This window comes from Manacus vitellinus, unplaced genomic scaffold, assembly GCF_001715985.3.
Source record: "Manacus vitellinus isolate BGI_N305 unplaced genomic scaffold, ASM171598v3 scaffold_14_pilon, whole genome shotgun sequence".
In the NCBI taxonomy this organism is placed as follows: domain Eukaryota; kingdom Metazoa; phylum Chordata; class Aves; order Passeriformes; family Pipridae; genus Manacus; species Manacus vitellinus.
The window spans coordinates 11,696,192-11,716,252 of record NW_021939063.1 but is presented as its reverse complement, the minus strand read 5'-3'; the positions used below and the strand labels follow the sequence as shown (position 1 = coordinate 11,716,252).

Sequence of the window (20,061 nt, the reverse complement as noted above, 5' to 3'; positions counted from 1 at the left end):
GAAAAGGAGGGCCATAGCTAGTCTGGACCCCTTGATAACAACATCACTGCCTTCAGAGCTCTTACCAGACTTGCTAATTATTCTTCCAGGACTGGCAGAAACTTGAACTCTGACCAGACTTACCCACAACACTTGCGGCAGTTTAATGCACTGGAGAAATCAAAGTTGTATATTTGCTCTTTTACAAAGAGAAAAGTCTGCACTCAGTACGCATTAGGCATTTGTATTCTGTGACTAATATGACCCTGAGAGGATGTACAGAGTCTAATAGCATACACACTTTTCCAATTATTTAAAGAATAGCTCATGATTGTTAAGATTCAAAAGTTCTTAGCTGAACAGTTGTATAAGAGGATGCCCTTACAAAGGTGTTGAACTACACATGTGTGCAATTATATTGTAGTTATAGAGTATGTAAATATAAGCTGACAGAACAATTAACAGAAAAAGAAAGCAACAAATAATGAAGTCTTTCCTTTGCCAAATGATATTTATAACAAAACTAATGGAAGCTCTTAAACAAAAAGGGAACGAATACCCTCTATATGGTTCACTGGGCTTCTGCAAACTGAACCATAACTGCCATCCTCCCTAAAACTGCTCTCCCAGCTTGTGCTATCACATGACTGCTTTTGCAATTCCCCTGGCAGTGACAGGAAAGCCGAGATGGCACCAGACATCAGTCCTGCCTCATACCACAATAATCCCTTGGCCTTCAACATTGCAGACACAGCCATAGTTTTATAATGGCAGAAAACTATATATCCATGGGAAGAGTCCCCTGTCTTTTTCCTGACAGAGATCCCAATACCTACAAACAAGGAAAACTCACTGGAACTGCAGGTTCCCAGATCCCATCTAAAATTTCACTGTGAGTGATCTCCATCTCAAGCATTTAAACACTTCATAAAAGGTGCAGCAGAATTACCCCTGAACCACAGTCAGGAGCTATAACAGCCTGCAAGCTTTAGCATCACAGACCTGATGAAACAAGGGCAATGTCTGTGAGGCCATGAAACTACCTGCTGAGAATCTGGAGTGTTTGTATCCATTTCAGTAGGTCAAAGCTCATGCAGAACATATGCTGTATATTACAAATTCAGCTGCTGACATGAAGGCTTTGGACACATGGAACAGAATTATTTTGCAGTTACAATGAACACTAGAAGTTAGTGAGCAACACTGAGCAATTAAGAGACCACCCTTTCCTTGGCAATGGGGTGAACTGGACGGTCTCCAGAGATCCCTTCCAACCTGAATGATTCTGTGATTCTTTGACCAAGATTTAGAAAGCCTCAGCTTACTTTTGTGAGCTAAACCCCGCAGAGGTTTTGATAAAGCTCACGTTCCTGGCCCCCTGTCACCTGGCTGTGGGGAAGGGGCTCCCAGGACGGGGAGGGGGCTCCCTCAGCCCCACGACGAGATAGGGACACTTGGGGCTCCCTCAGCCCCGGCAGGAGGAAGAGCTGGCTTCAAGTATTCACGGAAGGCTGGCTTCAAGTATTCATGTCGCTGTAGGAACAAGAAACCTGCGGGCAAGAACGAGCCAGTTTCCCCGCCAGGAGGGCTCCGTCTCGCCCACCCCCAAACCGCCCCCAAGCCCGGTTCGGCCCTCTACCGATTTAACAGAATCAAGCTAGGTTGGCAGAAGACCTCTGAGACGTCGAGCCCAACCCATGACGAGCAGCGCCATGCCACCAACCGCGGCACCGAGCTGCCAGGCCCAACGCCTTTCCTGAGCCCTCGCGGCCGGTGATCCCCCGCCTCCCTCCCCGCACGGCCCGGCCGCGACCTTCCTGCGCAGCACCGCGCCTGCCGGACTACTCACGCGCGCCACACCGCGGAAGCGCCGGCGGGCGGACCCTAAAAATCTGCGCTCGCCTGCGCAGGGTGACGTGGCGGCGCCGCGCCCAATGAACGCCGGGAGCAAGCGCCGCGGCGGCCAATGCGCGGCGGGGAGGGCGGGGCGGGACGGGGCCGGCGGGCGCGCGCCGGAGCCCTGGTACGCGCGTCCGCCGGTGCGAGGAAGGCGCGCGGTGGGTCGCGTCCCGGCCTCAGCCCGCCATGAAGATCGAATGAGGTGAAGAGCACTCAAAACACAGCGCAATCGCCGCCCACAGCCATGTCAAGGGACTGGGGCTGGACGAGAGCGGCGCCGCCAAGCCGGCGGGGGCCGGGCTGGTCGGGCAGGAGAACGCGCGGGAGGTGAGCGCGGGGCTGGGCCGGGGGGGTCTGACGGGTCCCGGCCGGGAGGGGAAGCCCTGCCCGGGCTCCTGCGAGTCGCTGCTGCCGTGTGAGGTGCGATGGGGGCCGTCGGGGGTGTTCCTGCGCCGCTCCCACTTCCGTGCAATCCCCCGAGGGTGAAGAGTAGAAATTGGGGTGTCAAAGGCAGCGAAACCGGCCAAAAGTCAGGAGATTTGCTGCAAGCGGGGATTGGAGCTGCCCCAGCGCGGGCCCGGCCCCCGGCGGGTGCTGTATCGTAGAATCATCGTAAAATCATAGATTAGTTTGCGTTGGAAGGGGAGCTTGAGGATCATCCAGTTCCACCCCCTGCTGTGGGCAGGGACACCTCCACTAGACCAGGTTGCTTCGAGCCCCGTTCAGCCTGGCTTTGGAAGAGGATCTGCAGCGGATCGGCTTCTCAGGCAGCCGAGCACTGATTTCCTGCTCTACTTTCAAACCTCTCTGTGTGCGTGGGACGGCGGGAGGGGCAACGGATCGGGACTCCCGGGTTGAGAGTTTTGTTTGTGATTTTTAACGTTTGTGTCACGTAAACCGATTGTAGGAAGTAGGTTTTTCAGGTCTTGAATCTCTTTCCGTGTGCATGAAATCGGGATCTTCCTTATTTGTAGTGGGATCGCAAAGCACACTAAACAGTTCTAGTAATGTTGGAGCAAAAGATATTAAAGCTTGTGTATAGATGTTATAACTTGTGTTAATAGTGTGAATACTTATTTAACTTATAGGCATGTGGGGTCATAGTGGAGCTGATCAAAAGCAAGAAAATGGCTGGCAGAGCTGTACTGTTGGCAGGACCTCCTGGAACTGGCAAGGTATTATTTTTCTTTTTTGGTATGAAATAAAGTATTCACAAGTCTATTTTATTTTCATTTGTTGTCAAAACCATTTTAGGGTAGTGATTACATAAAATTTTAGTCTACTGGATTTTTTTTCATCATTGTATTGACATGATTTCCTGCTTTATATTTTGATTTTTGCCATGTCATCAACGTTGGCAGTACCTAGTGGTTCAGCATCATTAATGTGAAACCACCTCTTTAGATTACCAAACACATGGATAACATGGGCTCTGAAAAAGTCTTAGAAGTTAATTTTGTGTTAAAACCTGAGTAGTTTTTGCATTCTTTATTTTGTTCCCCTTGCTATTTAAGGCTTTTTCCATTTGTATCAGATGTCAAATTGGAATGCACAGTATTGTGTCTTTAAGGATTTTGTGAGTCTTTGGCCAAAGTCATGTGTTTTAGGGGAGGGTTGTTATATGTGAGAAATACTTGTCAGACAGAATAGTCTTAACATTAAATTGATAGTTGATATATGAAAGGTGATATGATGAGAAAAGTTAACTGCAGAAAGAACCCTTTGTCAGTTCTCATAAAAATTAATGTGTGAGTTTTGGGTTTTGTTGTTTTGTTTTTCTTTCAAAGACTGCTTTGGCTTTAGCCATTGCTCAGGAACTGGGAAGCAAAGTTCCCTTTTGTCCTATGGTTGGAAGTGAGGTCTATTCCACTGAGATCAAGAAAACAGAAGTTCTGATGGAAAACTTCCGGCGTGCAATTGGTAAGTTTCAGGAAAACAGAAGAATTAAGTATTTGCATGATACATATTTGTTTTTTTCCAGTCATCCAAAAAGCAAAAGCCTTTCAGTGGTCACGGTGTTCTCAGATTATTGTATACCTGTTCTCTTCGTCGCTGATCTTAATTTAGTGAATCTCTTCCACACTCAGTGGAGGTTTTCTGTTTATAAACCATAATTTAATTACTGTATTATGGTTTATTCTGCTTCCCCAAATTCTCCTCTCATAGTCCACATTCACCTCCTGGTTCTGCCTGTGACTCTGAATAAAGCTGAAAGAAAAATGATTTTTAGTTTCTTATGTTAGCAGAAATACTTGTAGACAGAAAAATGCTCTCCCCTTTTTTCCTGTAGTGAGTTCACCCTGCTAAACAAACGGTCTTAATCAGGGGCTCCCAAATGGCAGCATTAACCTGATTTACTGTTCCAGCAAGCACAAAGAAAGTTCCATGCCTACGAAATAAACGCTTTCACTCAGTGTCTTCCTCAATTCTGGAGTGCATTTACAAGTCTGATGTAAATTGGTTTAATTTGCGACACACCCTCAGTGACAATCTGAAATCTCATGTGATCACTGCTGACAGCTGATAAATGCAGATAAATGTGGCCCTTTTCTGTGCGAGGATTGGTTTAAGACAGCCCAGCTGATTTTAGTCCTGAAACATATTAACAATTGATTTTCCTGCCTCCGTACCATGTTTCCTCTTGGACTTCGTCTGGGTATTTGGCAGCAGGAAGGTGAAGAAGACTCTCAGTTCTCCAGTGAAACAAAAGTATTCCACTGACTTTTAGAAGAAAGCAACTGTCAGTAGTCTCTGGTCTTTTAGTTACCATAAATCTGGCAGGGCCTGGGGGAGGGAAGCCAGAGACTCAGAAGTCTGCAAAATTTCCTTGATGTGATGAAGTTCCCTGTCAGAGGTTTGGAAACCTGAACCAGCAGATGAAACTTATGCCATCCATGTTGTCATTTCTAGAGATAGCAGTATTTTAACTCTGAGGTTTAACAGCCAGCTACATTGTTAGTTTCCTGCATTCCCTGAATGTCAACAGAGACACTTCTAAACAAATATTAGTGTCAATGAAAGATGGAACTTCTTTAATTCCTTTCTGTTGAATTCCATGTCACATTTTCATAACACAACCTTTATTGAATATTTTTATCTGTATATAAAGAAAATTCTCAAATATTTTAAAGGACCAATAACCAGCATTTCTCATAATGTAGTATGTTCCAACTGGGTTTTAATCTCACATAGGTTTTAGCTTTCCTGCTCGGTAAAGAAATAATTTACAAGGGTTCACTTTTAAGAAAAATGATTTTGTACACACAGTGCAGTGTCACCTGTGACTGGGTGCAAAAGTAGCTCCAGCTCATCAGTACATAAAGTTTTAATTTAAGAGGCTTTTTGAGTTTTGTTTGTATGTTTCCTTAGCAGGTTCTGTATACATCATTTACTGCTGATATAATGCATTCTGCTTTCAGGGAGTTTAGCCACCTCAATTTTTAAAAATTACCAGAGATGTTAACATCAATTTTTTTACTCAGTGGTTGGTTTGGTTTTTTTCTTGGAAACTACAGAGTCTGACTGGTTTGGACCCATCAGTGTAGAAGGAAGCAGGAGTGACTCTGAGTTTACAGAATTTTTATTGTTGAGAGTTATTTAATAAAAGACTTCACCTAGTCTCATGGTCATGTCGTGTTTGGGATATAGTTGAGGGTTTATAACATGTAAGAAACATAAAAGGACAGATTGGGAAATGAGAACATGGAATTGTTGTATGGGTTAAAAGAAAGTTAACCTGAGGCAGAGATTAATCTGGTCTAGAGCTCATTAGCAGCAGGTGAGGATGATGACAGCAGCTAATGTTAGAGCTCAGGTGCAGTAAAAAATAACTGCTGGAATAGCCACTTAAATAGCATAACTACTCCTTGTGTCTCCAACCTGTGAATCAAACAAGCACTATTTAACTCCATGGAGTGCTGTTGAACCAAAACAAGTAGCCCACAATTGCTGCCTTGGGCTCGTGTCTGATTTGGGAGTAGGAGATGTCTCTGTTTAAGAAGTCTTTTGAGAATGAAGTTCTTAGTCAATACATGCAGATTGATTTGAAGGCAAAGGATATTGAGGAAGTTCAAAGCATCAATTACCTTTGTTCAACATCTGTAAATATTTTCTGCAGACACCTCTCTATGAGCACATTAATCTGGCTTAAAAGCAGGCTTCAGAAGCAAATCCCTGAGTTGTCCTCGCTGACTCGGCTTTGGCTTGTGTCATGGAACAGACTGATCACATGGACTGGATTCTTTTCAGATGAAATGAAACTGGAAGATGTGCTTTAGCAACATACAGAACGTACCCCAAACAAACAGGCTTCTAGTTTTTCAAAGTAGAATAGAGCTTGTCCTAAAAGTTTAAAAGCAAAGCAAAAAGTACAAGCAAACCTGTGAATGTCCAGTTTTTGTGGCACCACCAGTTACACTGTATAGATTCCCATATTGCTTCACATTCCTTACGTATGAACTTATGTGATGCAGCCTTGTCTAGGTCTGTTTTATAACTCAGAGGTTCATCAGTTTTTTGTCTGATGTTTCGGCATACCTGAAAAACAATTTTGAAAATTACTGAAATTAACTTTATGTACGACTTTATATGTAATCCTAAATCAGAGAAAGCAAACATTTCTTACCAAGAAATTGTCACGTTATCCACAGTTAACTTATTTCTTGTATTTCAAATACTGGTCTGAATTTGGGCCCAGTAGAGGGAGACAGACTCGTATATGTCGGTTCTTTATAGCCCCTATCAGCAGCTCCAGATTATCGGTGAAGTGTCTGATCTATTTCAAAGCAGAAGGAAAAGTTACGGAACAAGGAAAGTTTTATAAAGTCCTAATAGCCTCAGACTGGGCAGGATGACTTCCTTATATCTTGTTACAGTCCATTCATTATTTTTGGTATGGCATGTGTGTCTCATAAAATGCTTTATAGAGTCTCTTCAGATGTGGGTTCTTTGAACTTCTATGTAGTTAGAACATACACGTAATTGTAGTGGTGGTGGTGATGATAGTGGTTTTTCTTTGGAACAGTCTAACTGTAAAACTCTTCAGCTCTATATTGTTCATCAGTTTAAATATAACAGTTTAAAATAACAGCTAATTACAATAGTTGTGATTAGAAGATACCCAGATACAATGATGATTGCTTGGCTGTCTGAAAAATAACAAAGTAAGGATGTCACTGTCAGCTATTTTGAAATAGTTTTAAATTTTCATTATAGCAATTTCTGCTAAATTTTATCTAGGTCACCTTTTGCTATTAACTTGAAAAATACTTTAAATTATACATTAACTATTTCATGATTTTATGGTGTTCTAACACAATACATCTCAACTAATTTTTGTTATTTTTAACTCAGTTGCTAAAATAAACCTTTTTATGAAGTTACCTTTTTCTTCTGTCTTTTTGTTAACTTTACAGGGTTTTATCTGATGGTACAAAATTGTGTAAAACTTGCAGTTATATTAATGTCACTACTTTTCAGAAGATGATCTGTGTCTCTGGCTTTAGCATAGGGTTACAAATCAAGCAAATCCCCTCTTCAGTATAGGGAAAAGAGAGAGAGTCCTGACATTTGCTTCAAGAGCTAATAGTAATGAGCAGAAGAAAACAATTTCTAAGAGTTTAATAAACCTCTGCTGGTCAGAATAAGCTTTCATTCTGATAACACAGGATGAATATTCTCACTTAATATTGAAGAAGAGAACAATATTTTATCTTTCCACTTTTAGAAGTAAAATATTACCATGAAATTAGTGCAGCCTAACAATGTTACATTTTGTTGATAGTAAAGCAACAGACTCCTGAGTGTATATGGCCATTGGTTTGTGTACTGAAACTATTTTAAACAATCTCTTGCAGGGTTGAGGATTAAAGAGACCAAGGAGGTTTATGAAGGAGAAGTCACAGAACTAACTCCATGTGAGACTGAAAATCCTATGGGAGGGTATGGCAAAACCATCAGCCATGTAATTATAGGACTCAAAACTGCAAAGGGAACCAAACAGTTGAAGGTATGTGTGGTAGAGTCTCAAAAATTAAGTTTATTTCTTCTTCTTCTATTTTTAGCACTTCTTATTTCCATTTCAAGCTCTTGATCCCCATCTCTACAGAGTGGGGAGGTCAGGAGGCTCTTTTCTTTTGCTAGACAACTTTATCCTGACTGTACATGTTTACTTTGTGTAGGATATTTAGATACTAGTCTTGTCTCCTACTAATTGAAATTTTGGATAAACCCATTGCTTGGTTAGCAGCCCGTTATTTTTCTGTTCAGCAGCACACACTGTATGTCTTCAACAATTTAAAGGTGAGTTTAAGCAGGAAGAGATCCTTATGCAGTTCTGTAGATCTCTAGTACCATAAAAACCAGGTTGAGTAGGGAATCTGAACCTTTTCTCAGTCTGTGATACCCTCGCTCGGCCCATGGCTATAAATTCATGTTCATGGTAATAAGCATAGGAGAAAGCTCTTGTTTGGTTTTGTTTTCCTAATTCTCAACCAAATTTTTGAGGATGGTTTTGGGAAATCTTGCCTGTTTCAGAATAAATTGTTCTTTTCTGTCACATCCCTTCTTTTTACATGGGGAGATGTGCTCTAGTGAATATTGATAGAGAACTGAGAATTGAGCTGGTGTGCTGCCAGCTCAGGCCCACTTTCCCTTTGTTTTCCTTGTACGAGTATCCATTCAATTTCCCTGTCAGACTGGGAGAAAACTGAAAGCTGTCTCTGTTGTTAAGTATCATCTTGCATTTGTTCACTTTGAAAGCAAAATGAAGAGCAAAAGTGAATAAACATGTACCTAGAGAAACAAAAGCATCTAATATATTCCACACCCACTCTCCCTCACGCAGCTCCACAGAGGGTAAGGACTCAAGAAATCAAGTAACATAATTCAGTGCTATAGCCAGATTTTTTTATAAAAGTTTTACTAGAAAGCCAGAGATGTGCTGCTTCCTAAGTATAAATATATTGTCACATTACACAAAGGTATATTTTGTAACAGTAAGTGGTATCATTATGTTTCTGGCACTGTCACTTCCTCCGAATAGCAGAGTTTTTTGGTCAGACAGTAAGTTCTGTGCATCCTTCAGATTTATTCTCTGTCCCCACTCCAAGTGTTACAGCTTTATAAAATCCTAGAGGTTTTGTTGGGGTGAGCTGCAGTTTAATTTTGTCTGATGGGAGTGAACTTCAGACTAAATTTCTTTACCTTAATTTCCATAACAATATGGAACTGTTCTGACCAACTGTACTGTTTTCTTGTCTCCAGCTGGACCCAAGCATCTTTGAAAGCTTGCAGAAGGAGCGAGTGGAAACTGGTGATGTTATTTATATCGAAGCAAACAGTGGAGCCGTCAAGGTAAGAGAAAAGTTCTGGACTTTTATGCAGGTGTATGTTTCTTGCAGACCTTTCTCTGCCTTTTTCAGAAGGCTCTCTGATTTATTAACCTTAACTGACATGAAGTGGTTACATGGAAATTTTAAAAAGAGCCCATTGCTTTCCTTATCTGGGGAGAAAAGTCTTTTTGCACTGAAAGAACGTGGTGATCTGGTTCACAATTAAGGTCATCTGGCAAGGAAGCTATCACTGATGCTGTCTGGATGAGTTTTCTTCTCTGTAAGATCAAGACATCTTTAGGGGAAGAGGGATAAAAACCAAGCAACTTTAGTCATTTTCAGGCTGACACGTGCAGTGTATTTAATCTTTCTTTTATCGCTCTGGTATTTTCTCCACAAGATATATACATGTAGAAGGGAATACTGCATTAGTTAGCATTCTTTTCATATCTGATTTAGAAAGTAGTGTACAGTGATACTTGCTGTTTAATGGATGAGCATAATATTTTGTATCATATAATAAATCACCCACCTACAAAAGAGTCTTGAACAGTTCTCCCAATCTCTAGTTAATCTGCTGGATTTGTCCTTTAGCAAGAATTGCATACGGTTAAAAGAACAGGAGAGAGGAGTGGAATATTCTTGCCACTGAAAATATCAGGTGTTTTTCAACAGTTTTTGAGCTTTGATCAGTAGATAGGGTATGCCTGTTGCTAAGCAGGGAGTGGGACGTCTGAATTGTCAGATGAGGCTTGTCAGAATTGGAATTGTGAACTAAGCCCTTTATCAAATTTGTGTCACTCAAGGTTTGGGCACTGAAATTAGTTCTACACCTGGGTTTCTCTCCTTTGCTTTTCCTCAGAGGCAAGGCAGGTGTGATATCTATGCTACGGAATTTGACCTTGAAGCTGAAGAGTATGTTCCCTTGCCAAAAGGTGATGTGCACAAGAAAAAGGAAATTATTCAGGATGTCACCCTCCATGACTTGGATGTGGCCAATGCTCGACCTCAGGTATCTGACTTCCCAGATGAAGTCCTTACAGAAAAATTATTTGATATAAATGTGGTGGTTACGAGAATAATGGAGATGTAGAAAGTTGAGCTGTCATAACTAACCCTAAAAGATTCCACTAAAGGCAAAGTAGGAGTTGCTACACCTTTAAGGCCAATCTACCTCTCCTTTCCTCGGGGAGGTGATGCTACAGCAGATTACCTGTTAAAGAGACAGTTGTTTGTATACCTGGTCATGGAATATTGGCCAGAATTCCTTTCCTAGCACTACAGAGAACAGTCTTAGAGCCTTAGCAGAGCTTCCACACAGGTATTTGGGATCTGTTACCTTCACAGTTAAATGTATAATCTAGACCTAGCTCTCCTTCCCTCCACCACTGTGCCCCATCCCTTGCAGAAATCATAAACTTTGACAGATTATCAAAGACTGCTGTTATATCAAGGTAACTGTAGGAAACAACTTTAACCAATTCCTGATTTATGATATTCTCAAGTTATGTGCTCACTACATGACCTCATGGCTGATCTGTAACTTTTGTTTCCTAGGGAGGGCAAGACATCCTTTCTATGATGGGACAGTTAATGAAGCCTAAGAAAACTGAAATTACCGGTATGAATCCTGCATGGTGTCTTTAGACCAATATAACCTGTGTGTTTGCCAGTTAGAAAAGGATTAAAAATCACGTTACTGCTGCAGCATCTTATTCATAAACATTCAGATTTCAAAAAGCAGTGATACTGCTGCTAGAATTGCAATAGCTGGAGACAGTACAATAAGTTATTGGTTCATGCATGTAGTGGTAAAATACATACCATGCTCTGCTCCCATATCCTGGGGAGAGAGGTCAGAATACCATTGCCATCCCCCTTCTCATAACATTCCTGCCACAGAGTGTGGGTTCACACTCAACAAAGAGCCAAACTGAACAGCAATAATACACAAAATCTAAAAAATGTTGTTAGGGTGTATTTTTATGTGAAGCAACCATCCTGAATTTCAGTGGAGTAGAGAAATGGCCCCTGGGTAGCAGCTCTCTACAGACTTGATGCTCCCTGTGCACTGCTGCTCTTCCTGCCTACAGATCATTGGAGGAAACAGTATCTACAGAGATCTATTGTCCTTTTCCCTTGAAAGAAACGATGTTTCACTAAGTGACTATCTAAATTTAGATCAAAATCTGTTTCAGTACCTTATTGAATGGTAGTCTTTGGAAGTATTTTGTCTGTCCCAGAGATGGCTTTGTTTATCCTAATATCAGATTTATCAGTGTAAGATCTTGCATAGTTTTGAGATCCATATGTTCATAGAAACTTATATAGCCGTTTTGTTTTTCTTTTTTGGTTAAATGCAACTTCTTTGTTGAAATACAGTAGCAAGATTTCATTCTTTCAATGACATTCTTTTCAACCATGCTTGGAAACTTCAGTAAGTTTCATGTTTTAAACTGAGGTTTGACTGACTCCTCCACCTCTGCCAAACTCCCCAAATCCACAGCAGTCAATTTTTCACAAGCCTTGTGAGAAGACAGACCACCCCAGTTAAGTGAAGAAGTATTTAGAAGTATTTTATTGCACAGATGTCTCCTCAATACAGTGCTAAATGCCACAGAATTTTAGTGTCACAGAGATTTTCTTTGTGGCAGTAAAATACCAAACTATGAAAAAATTAAGAGAGAATTTTCCTTGCTTGAAGTCTGACCTACTGACCTATAGTTCACTAACAAAACAACTAACAGTTTCTTTTTTTTCTCAGACAAACTTCGAGGAGAGATAAATAAGGTGGTGAACAAATACATTGATCAAGGCATTGCAGAGCTGGTCCCAGGTGTGCTCTTTGTGGATGAGGTTCACATGCTGGATATTGAATGTTTCACGTACCTGCACCGAGCGTTGGAATCTTCTATTTCCCCCATTGTCATCTTTGCTTCGAACAGAGGAAACTGCATCATCAGGTATGATGTCTACACTTGAATTTTCCAGTTTGCATTGGTTCATAAGCCTTGTAATTTGCTGTATCAGTCGAGTAACAATCTGTGAAGGCTTTTGTCTGTGACACTGACACCTGTGATAATCCCCTGCATGGGCTGCAAGCTGCATCAGTGCTCAAAAACTGCTAGTGAGCTTCATGATGGGACAAGCATTTAATGCCAGGCTGAGTTAAAGCAGAATGGAATTCCTCCTTTTATTTTCACTAACACATCTCCTCTAACAGCTTCTGAATTGTCTTACATCTTGGGTGATCTGTGACAGATTTGTACCATTCTCATTGTATACCTCAATATATCTGTTGCCTGCACATTAGAGACATCAAAAGCACCAGAGCTACAAACCTCTACTATCACAGCTTCCTGCTGCTTCTGGATTATTTTGCTGTTTGCTATCCTAGTTGCATCAGATTTCAGCTTCTTGTTCTTCCTGTTAAAGCATGTTGCAGATCAGCCTGTCCCTTTTTCTGCTACATTGGTCTGGCTTTTTGTGTTTCTTCAGTCTCACCAACTACCTTGTTTTTCATCTTCACTCCATGCTTCCACTTTGATATTTTGCACCCACACAATGCATTCTTTACATGTTCAGTAAAAGTGCTCTCCCCTTTCAGAGTCTTCTATAAGTTCTATTGCTAATTTGTGGTCTAGGTCTAATTATGTCTAAACAAGCTGTCATTAGCTATGATTGCTACTCTTTAAATTAATTTAATTCAGCTGTGTAACCAGCTTTTCCTTTCCCTCATAGTGGCTCATCTGGTATTAATCTTTCTCTGTTTGCATTGCTTAGAAGTGAAGGTGATAAGCCCTTCAAAAATGTTTAAGGTGGACATTGCAGCATTCTCTTTGCAAAGGCATAAAAAAAAGCTGTCTTGTAAAAGTAGAGGAAGTAGAGGTCTGTCAGCATGGGTTCACTGCAGAACTTCTTATGAAGAAACTGATTTAAGAAAGGAAGTTTTCCATATAATAGTGACATCTAATATTAGGAGGATGAGTGCCTAAAGGGGGACCAATGCCTAAATTCTAGCCCAGAACTTTAGAAATGTAGTTCTTTAGCAGCACTTTACTGGTTTTACTGCAATCTCTGTAATTCTCATTAAATCTAGCTATCTTTCACTCTTGACTTCACAACAAATTGTGGTGGTCTTGGAAAACCAAGAGTACCTGTGTCTGCAGGCTTTGCTGTTGGGTGTTGTACATCAAACAAATGAAGTGATGGGGATTTAGATCCTGCTTTCTCCTTCACGCACAGACCTCCACTTCTCAGTTTGCTCAACTGCAAGCATGGGATGTAAACCACTGAAGTATTCACTGCAACAGCATAATGGCTTGCTCAGCAAGAGGGGATGTTCTCAAACAGATGATAGTGTATATAATTTCTACTGATACTGCTAAACAACTAAGAATGATTTGTTCCTTGCTGGAAGACAACTTGGAACATTAGATATTGTGATATAGGAAAGCATGAAGGAAAGCACCTCTAACTACATTTGAGTGGCATGTGTAAGAGCTCCAGAAATAGTATTTGTCTCCCTTGGGCTATCCAGTATGAACTTCAGACTGGAATGTTCCTGTCCCTGTCCAGGGAGCGTGTGTGTCTCGCACAGACACACAACAGTTGTAAACTAGTAGATGTGTAGTCACTTTTTACTGATTCTAGTCAAATCAGTTTACTGAACTCAGAATAGTATCTGACCTCCTTCTGTTTGGTTTCTCCTTTAGGGGCACAGAGGATATCGTGTCTCCTCATGGAATACCATTGGACCTGCTGGATAGAGTGATGATTATCCGAACCATGCTGTATACACCCCAAGAAATGAAGCAGGTACATGCAGCATTTTAAAGAACGTGTAACAAATCCCAGAGTTCTGCTCAGTTTCTACCTATTCTGTTACTATAGAGTTGTTTGTGGTCACCAGGGCTTGTGCCAGAAAGCTTTCTACTTCCTAAATGCCTGCTGCTTTAGGAACCATTACAGTGAGGTTGTTAGAACTGTGCAACTTCTCTGTCTGATTCCCACCCACTGAGGAGTGGCTAAGCATTTCTAGAGCTGAGACACCTCACTTGAATGAAATGGCATGAATTGTTAGCTGAAGTGATCTCTTGCACAAATGTGCTTTCCATACTTGGCAGGTTCCAGCAGTAGTGCTTTTTCAGTTGGTATGAGATGAAGTGTTACATCTTGGGACCTTTGGTCTCAGTCCTCAGGCTTTTCCCTCACAAGAGAGATGAGAGGGATTGAGAAGTGCAACTTCATGAACTGCATTTTTGCCTCTATTCCCTGTACTGTAGCTTTAACCTACTGGGGCTGTCTCCTGAAACTGGGTGGATTTTCATGCTCCTAGTCAAGTTTGGAAATGTAAGCACAGCAAGTGTTGCAGAGATATGCTTCCAGATGCCTGGAACTTTTCCTGTGGGGCCATCACAATGTATTGTGTATCGATTATAATGCTTGGTGCCATTATGATGCATTGTGTCAAAGATCCCCCCTCATTAGCCTCTCAATGCTGTGAAGTGACACAATGCAGAAGACATTACGGTTTACCATGTCAATTCTTTGTATTATTTAAGAGATACTGTCAATGGAGGAGAGCCTTGTCACAAGATAATAGTCTCCTGCTGCTGGATAAGTGCCAAGGTGAAGCCGAGGCATTTATCGAACATAAACGTAGAGGCAAAGCTTCATTTCCCTTGGTTTGAGGAGCTTTTCACAGATGCTGTTGTGAGCTGTTCTCAGGATGGTTTTTTTATACCTAGAAGGATACTTAAAAGCATTGTGGTATAGATTGCAGTAGAAGCAGCCCAGTGATTTAACAATACAATTAGGTTTGGTCTGTATACAAAACAAATTTTAAACTGTGACTTTTACTCAGTCTGGGATATTAAAGACTGTCTGGACTTCCCTGTGCTGTAAGTGAATTCTGTGTAGTTAGTGCTGTATTACTGTGCAGAAATTAAACTGCTGAAGAGCTTGTTTCTGAGCTGCTGATTTTTAAAGAGCTGAGTAAGTGCTGTGATTTCCACCATCCCCAGGGATGAAGAAAAGGAAGTGTTTACAGTAGCATTTCCTAAAGCTAAAAATAGAGTCCAGACATTATGTCCCATAAATCATGTTCCCATAGTCAGATAATCTCATCTTGCCTTAAATTAAGGCTTTTGAATGACGATTTCTCATGGGAAAAGAGGAGGAGCTATTACACTTGACTTTGGTTTCTAACTAAATAGTTGTGTGGGTGTTTAAAAATAAGATCTCCATGAATTTAGTTCTCTATTTTTGCTCCCATTTTTCTTTCATGTTAGGAAGAAGTTTCTGCCGTTGATATTTCTGTGTAAGACTCTCTGCCTTGGCCTTTCTCAATTGATTTCTTTATCTGCACAGAATCTGTTCATGGATGTACTGAAAGTTTGTTCATAACCAGTTCAAAATATTTCTTTTTGTGTTGATAAAGTAGAAATCCCCTTGCATAGCTCTGCTCTGAGAGGAAGACCCACAGTTACCTTAATGCAACCAGAATAGGGAAAAAAATTAATTTTTATGCATATTCTAGTCAAATATTGTTGTAATCAGACATTTTGCATCTGTGTTTGCTGTTAGATATTAGAGGTTATAACTGAGACATTTTGTTCCTAATGTATTTTACCTGATAAATATTTTCTTATTCTATAGTAAATGCATATATAAGTAAGCTCCTGGGTTAATGGCTTGGGCCCCAATCTTTCTGTAAGGTTCTACCAGGTTGCTAGATAAAAAGTTATTTTAAAAAGGTTGTTAAAGATGTGGCATTCAAGATGTTTCTAGCAGAACAAAGCAACAATGTTTGAATGAAGGGAAGGTGATGTTCAGGTGATCTGAAAGTAAAAAATCTTCAGTCTGAAATTGCAATTTGCAGCAGAATTGGCAATATTCAGTATTAATATCTTAGCACAAACTTCCTTCCATTCCATGCCCCTCTCTTCCTCTCTTCCCTGCCCTGGCTTCCTGAGCGCATTTTTATGGCTTTAATTTAAACGAGTGCTTCTTGATATCTTGTTTACAAAGCTGCCAAAGTGAAAAATACCTGTATTATATGAGGCTTGCAGTTCCAGAGTTATCTCAGCACTACAACACAACATCATTATCCAGTCTGCCCCTTATCACTCAGCTGGTAATACGGACTACCGAGAGACTTGTGCCACTTTTGTTACAGCTTTATATGCTCAGGCTTATTGGTGATATCTTCCTCTCCAACTTCGTAAAGATCTTCAAACTGGTACAAGCCTGAGACTGTTCTTGAAAGATTAGATTCTTCTTAGTGATTTTTTTTTTCTTCTTGCAGGAATAGGTGAATCACAGAAAGTAACTTTTTGATTTATTTTACTATCTTCTTGTCAATTGAATAAAAAGTGTGTTGTGAGCTGCTAAGGAAAGAGTGTAGCTTTCTGTAGGGCTCTTTGGAGTGCTCTGCTGTACAGCAGCAGTGATACACTGCAGAATTCAGTAACTGCCGTGCCTGCCCACAAGGCTCCAGCTGCTACTTAATTCCCACATACATTTTCCATTTTCTTGTATAAGTTCTCATATTCTGCTTCTTTTCAGTAGATAGACTTTACTAATCATGCACAGTTACCATGAAGGGTTAGCAGTCCAGACATGTAGCTTTACCTGCCTTCTGTGATAATAGTTTTTTCAACATTATATTTGCCTGTTCAAAGACTCAAAATTCTATAAATTCTGGTTTAGTGGTAAGTTACACCAGAGTAACTTCACATCATCTTGTTTTATAGCCTGTCTCATCTCTGAGATGACAGTTTCCAGATACTAAGCTAAGTAGTTTAGCATGTTAATTGGTACCTCATTTATTCTTCCCAACAGATCACAAAACTTCGTGCTCAGACAGAAGGAATTAATATCAGTGAAGAGGCTCTAAACCACTTGGGGGATATTGGTACCAAGACAACCTTAAGGTAAGTTGGGCACAGTTTTCTCCTAAGCATGACTGGGTCTAAAAACACTCACTGTAGAATAACTCACTCGTGTGAGACAAACCTCTCCCTTACAATAATGTGGTCTCTTAAGAACAGTGCTAACATAAGAGAGTGGTAATCCTCACCTTTCCTCCTTTAAGGAATGTATGTACTGGAGGGCTTGCTGACTTTTGATACTGCTCATAGAGCTGTGCATTTCCTGACAAATGTCCCACCCCTACATAGCTTCAGTTCACTGGGATGCACTGAATTGTAATTACTCATCTGCCTCTGTTTGATCACAGGTACGCTGTGCAGTTGCTGACCCCAGCTAACCTCCTTGCCAAGATTAATGGGAAAGACAGCATTGAGAAAGAGCATATTGAAGAAATAAATGAACTTTTCTATGATGCTAAATCCTCAGCAAAAATCTTGGCTGATCAACAGGAGAAGTACATGAAATGAAAAGCTTATCATGTTAGATGCTTTGAAGTGGCTTTAAGCCTTAGCCAGGGCTGGCTTAGTTATTGAATGAGAAATGTTAATGGTTTGTCTCTTTTGGGACTGAAAAAATATTTAAATGTTGGACTGCTGTGTCAGGACAGAATTAACTATCAAGTGTTCCCATTTCGTTATCAACCATCAGATGCTCCATGATGTGTGTGTAACATCTTAGTCTCCCTTTTATGAGTATGTAGGAAATTAATAGCTCTTGACCCTTTGGTTTTGTCTTTAGATTTCATTACAGAAGAGCTCTAACTGAAGTTGATACTTAAGAACAGTCTATTTTCCTTATGAGTGTTGTTTTAAAATAGTTTCCTTTTACAGATGAGAACTTTTTTTTTTGAATCAAAGTTTGTCTGAAGTGCTTTATAATAAAAATGTCAAGAATATTTGAAGTGTGCATCTGTTCGCTCTGGGTCTTGACCTGCCTAAAGAAACAGTCAAAATAAGTTGGAATTAACAAAGCTAAATATGAGTAAAATGGATCTGCAACATCTGCAGCAAAGGGGGAAAATAGTAATGAGACCTTTTAAAAGTGTTTACTTTTTTGTAGGTTTTGGGGTTTATTTTCAGAAGATTTCCTCGGAGAATGGAGAAATACATAATAGCAATTATCCTGGCCCTATTTAAAGTCTCTTCCCCAAAGTAACTTACACTTTCTTTGTGTTTTCTTACAGCAGATTAAATAAAAATTTCTTTCCATCATGATTAGCTGTTTTTTCCACTATCACCACTTCCTTGATCACCCAGGATCAGGAAAAAGTTTCAAAGTGAAAATGAAATCCTACTCTACGCAGACTTTGTATGACTTTGCCTTAGTCTCATGTTCACAAACTGTGCTTCTTGTTTTGTAAAGCATGGATACCTGATTGCTTCACAGCACTCTGAGGATAAATGGTTAAAGATTTAGATCTTTCTAACACTGAAATACAAATCTCTGTAACCACATCAATGGCTGAATTGGGAAAAATGTAGAAGCTTTATAAAGTGACTAACCTCACATTCCTTATTAGAACCTTTAGGGATTTAAAACACTCTATGTACACTTAATTAAATAAGCAAAGTTCTTGGGGTAGAGTGGGAAGGGAATAAATAATAACTTGTCACAAGAGCCCAGTTTTACATATCCTTTTTAGCATCTGCAAAGTGAAAGGGGTAAATTTGCAATTAATACTTCTGGCTTATCAAAAATTTTAATCTGTGTCTCTAAATGAGACACTTTCTTACAAGTACCAAGCATAGAGCTACTCAGCCTTCCATGAATCCTTCACAGCAAGTCATTGGTTCCTCACAGGGAGAATCTCAGCAGTATTAACATTAGGCAGACATGGGCAATTGGCTTTTTTGTTGTTTTTTAAAGGTGAAAACCAACTGTCTTATTCACTTTGCTTTCCCAAGAGGTTTGCTTTTAAGACTTCATGGTAGTTAGAGAAACTGATGATCACAAAGCCATAGCATGCCTGTTTGTATAAAAAAGATGGCTCAATTGCTAGGTATCAAATGTAACAAAGCTTCATTGTTAAATCAGAGAATTCTGACTTCTAAAACATGCATAGGCTCAGTCATCATCCTTTTGGGGAAGGAGTCCAGCTGCTAAAAACCTCTGTCCTCACTCCTTTATGCTCTAGAGACTTGTCTATTTCTTGTGCTGAAGTACTTTAGTGGAAATTGCTAATGATTTTTCAGCTCCAAAAACGACTGGACAGTGGAGACTGCTGGGGGAAAAAAAAAAGAGCTGGAAGGAAACTGAATGGTTTGGATTTAATAATGTTTTGATCACATTCTACCATCTCAGTCATGTAAAACCTGTCCCATTCTTCAAAGCAAAATTCAGTACTCTGTCAGCCAACCCTAATTAGCTTTTGTACTTTAAATAATCTATCTACCCCTTTCTCCACATCTGCAACTAAACAATAGTGACAAAGAGATTTAATGAATGATTTTTGGTTTATCTGTGACTATTTTTGGCGAAGGAGCATTCCTGCTTTCAAACCTAAAAGTCCTCTCTCTTGCTGACTCCAAATGAATGAAGATTGCAATTATACCATCAAACTAATTTTCTTTTTGCTGGAGCTGGATGGCACATTCTGTTTAGTGATATGGCAGGATAGAAAGAGGCACAGTGAATTAAGCTGCTGCCGCATACTCAAAATTGAACCTTTTTTTTTCTGTTGCAGTTTGCCAGTCCTTGGCAATGATGAATGTAGTTGTTTAAGAATATAAGTACCATTTCTCTTTGAGTTTTCTGAAATATCTAACTGATCAATTTAGAAAGAAGTTTGAATAAGCCCTAAATAATTCTGAATGCCAGAGCAGTTGAAAGGCCCAATCAACATTTGATGGTATTGACGTTTTACTGGTAAATTCATCTCTGTTCACCTGTCAGCAAAAAACTTACTGGGGCAGCGAAG

The 20,061-nt window shown here is 40.2% G+C and overlaps 1 protein-coding gene across 1 annotated transcript; it reads left to right on the top strand.

Annotated features, from left to right (window-relative positions):
- The first annotated feature begins 1,968 nt into the window (after positions 1-1,968).
- On the top strand, positions 1,969-18,041 carry RUVBL1 (RuvB like AAA ATPase 1). Its single transcript, XM_018068468.2, has 11 exons — positions 1,969-2,205; positions 2,967-3,053; positions 3,666-3,798; positions 7,734-7,885; positions 9,142-9,231; positions 10,072-10,221; positions 10,767-10,830; positions 11,974-12,172; positions 13,925-14,027; positions 17,055-17,146; positions 17,452-18,041. The coding sequence occupies exons 2-11, from the start codon at positions 3,006-3,008 to the stop codon at positions 17,609-17,611; spliced, it is 1,191 nt and encodes a 396-aa protein (XP_017923957.2). The 5' UTR covers positions 1,969-2,205; positions 2,967-3,005; the 3' UTR covers positions 17,612-18,041.
- Positions 18,042-20,061: the final 2,020 nt, after the last annotated feature.

Bases quoted from the DNA above. Each gene is read 5' to 3' on its own strand.
- RUVBL1 (XM_018068468.2), top strand. From the start codon at position 3,006: ATGGCTGGCAGAGCTGTACTGTTGGCAGGACCTCCTGGAACTGGCAAG. The intron at 7,886-9,141 runs GTATGTGTGGTA...TCTTGTCTCCAG, and splicing joins AGGGAACCAAACAGTTGAAG to CTGGACCCAAGCATCTTTGA. The intron at 10,222-10,766 runs GTATCTGACTTC...TTTGTTTCCTAG, and splicing joins TGGCCAATGCTCGACCTCAG to GGAGGGCAAGACATCCTTTC.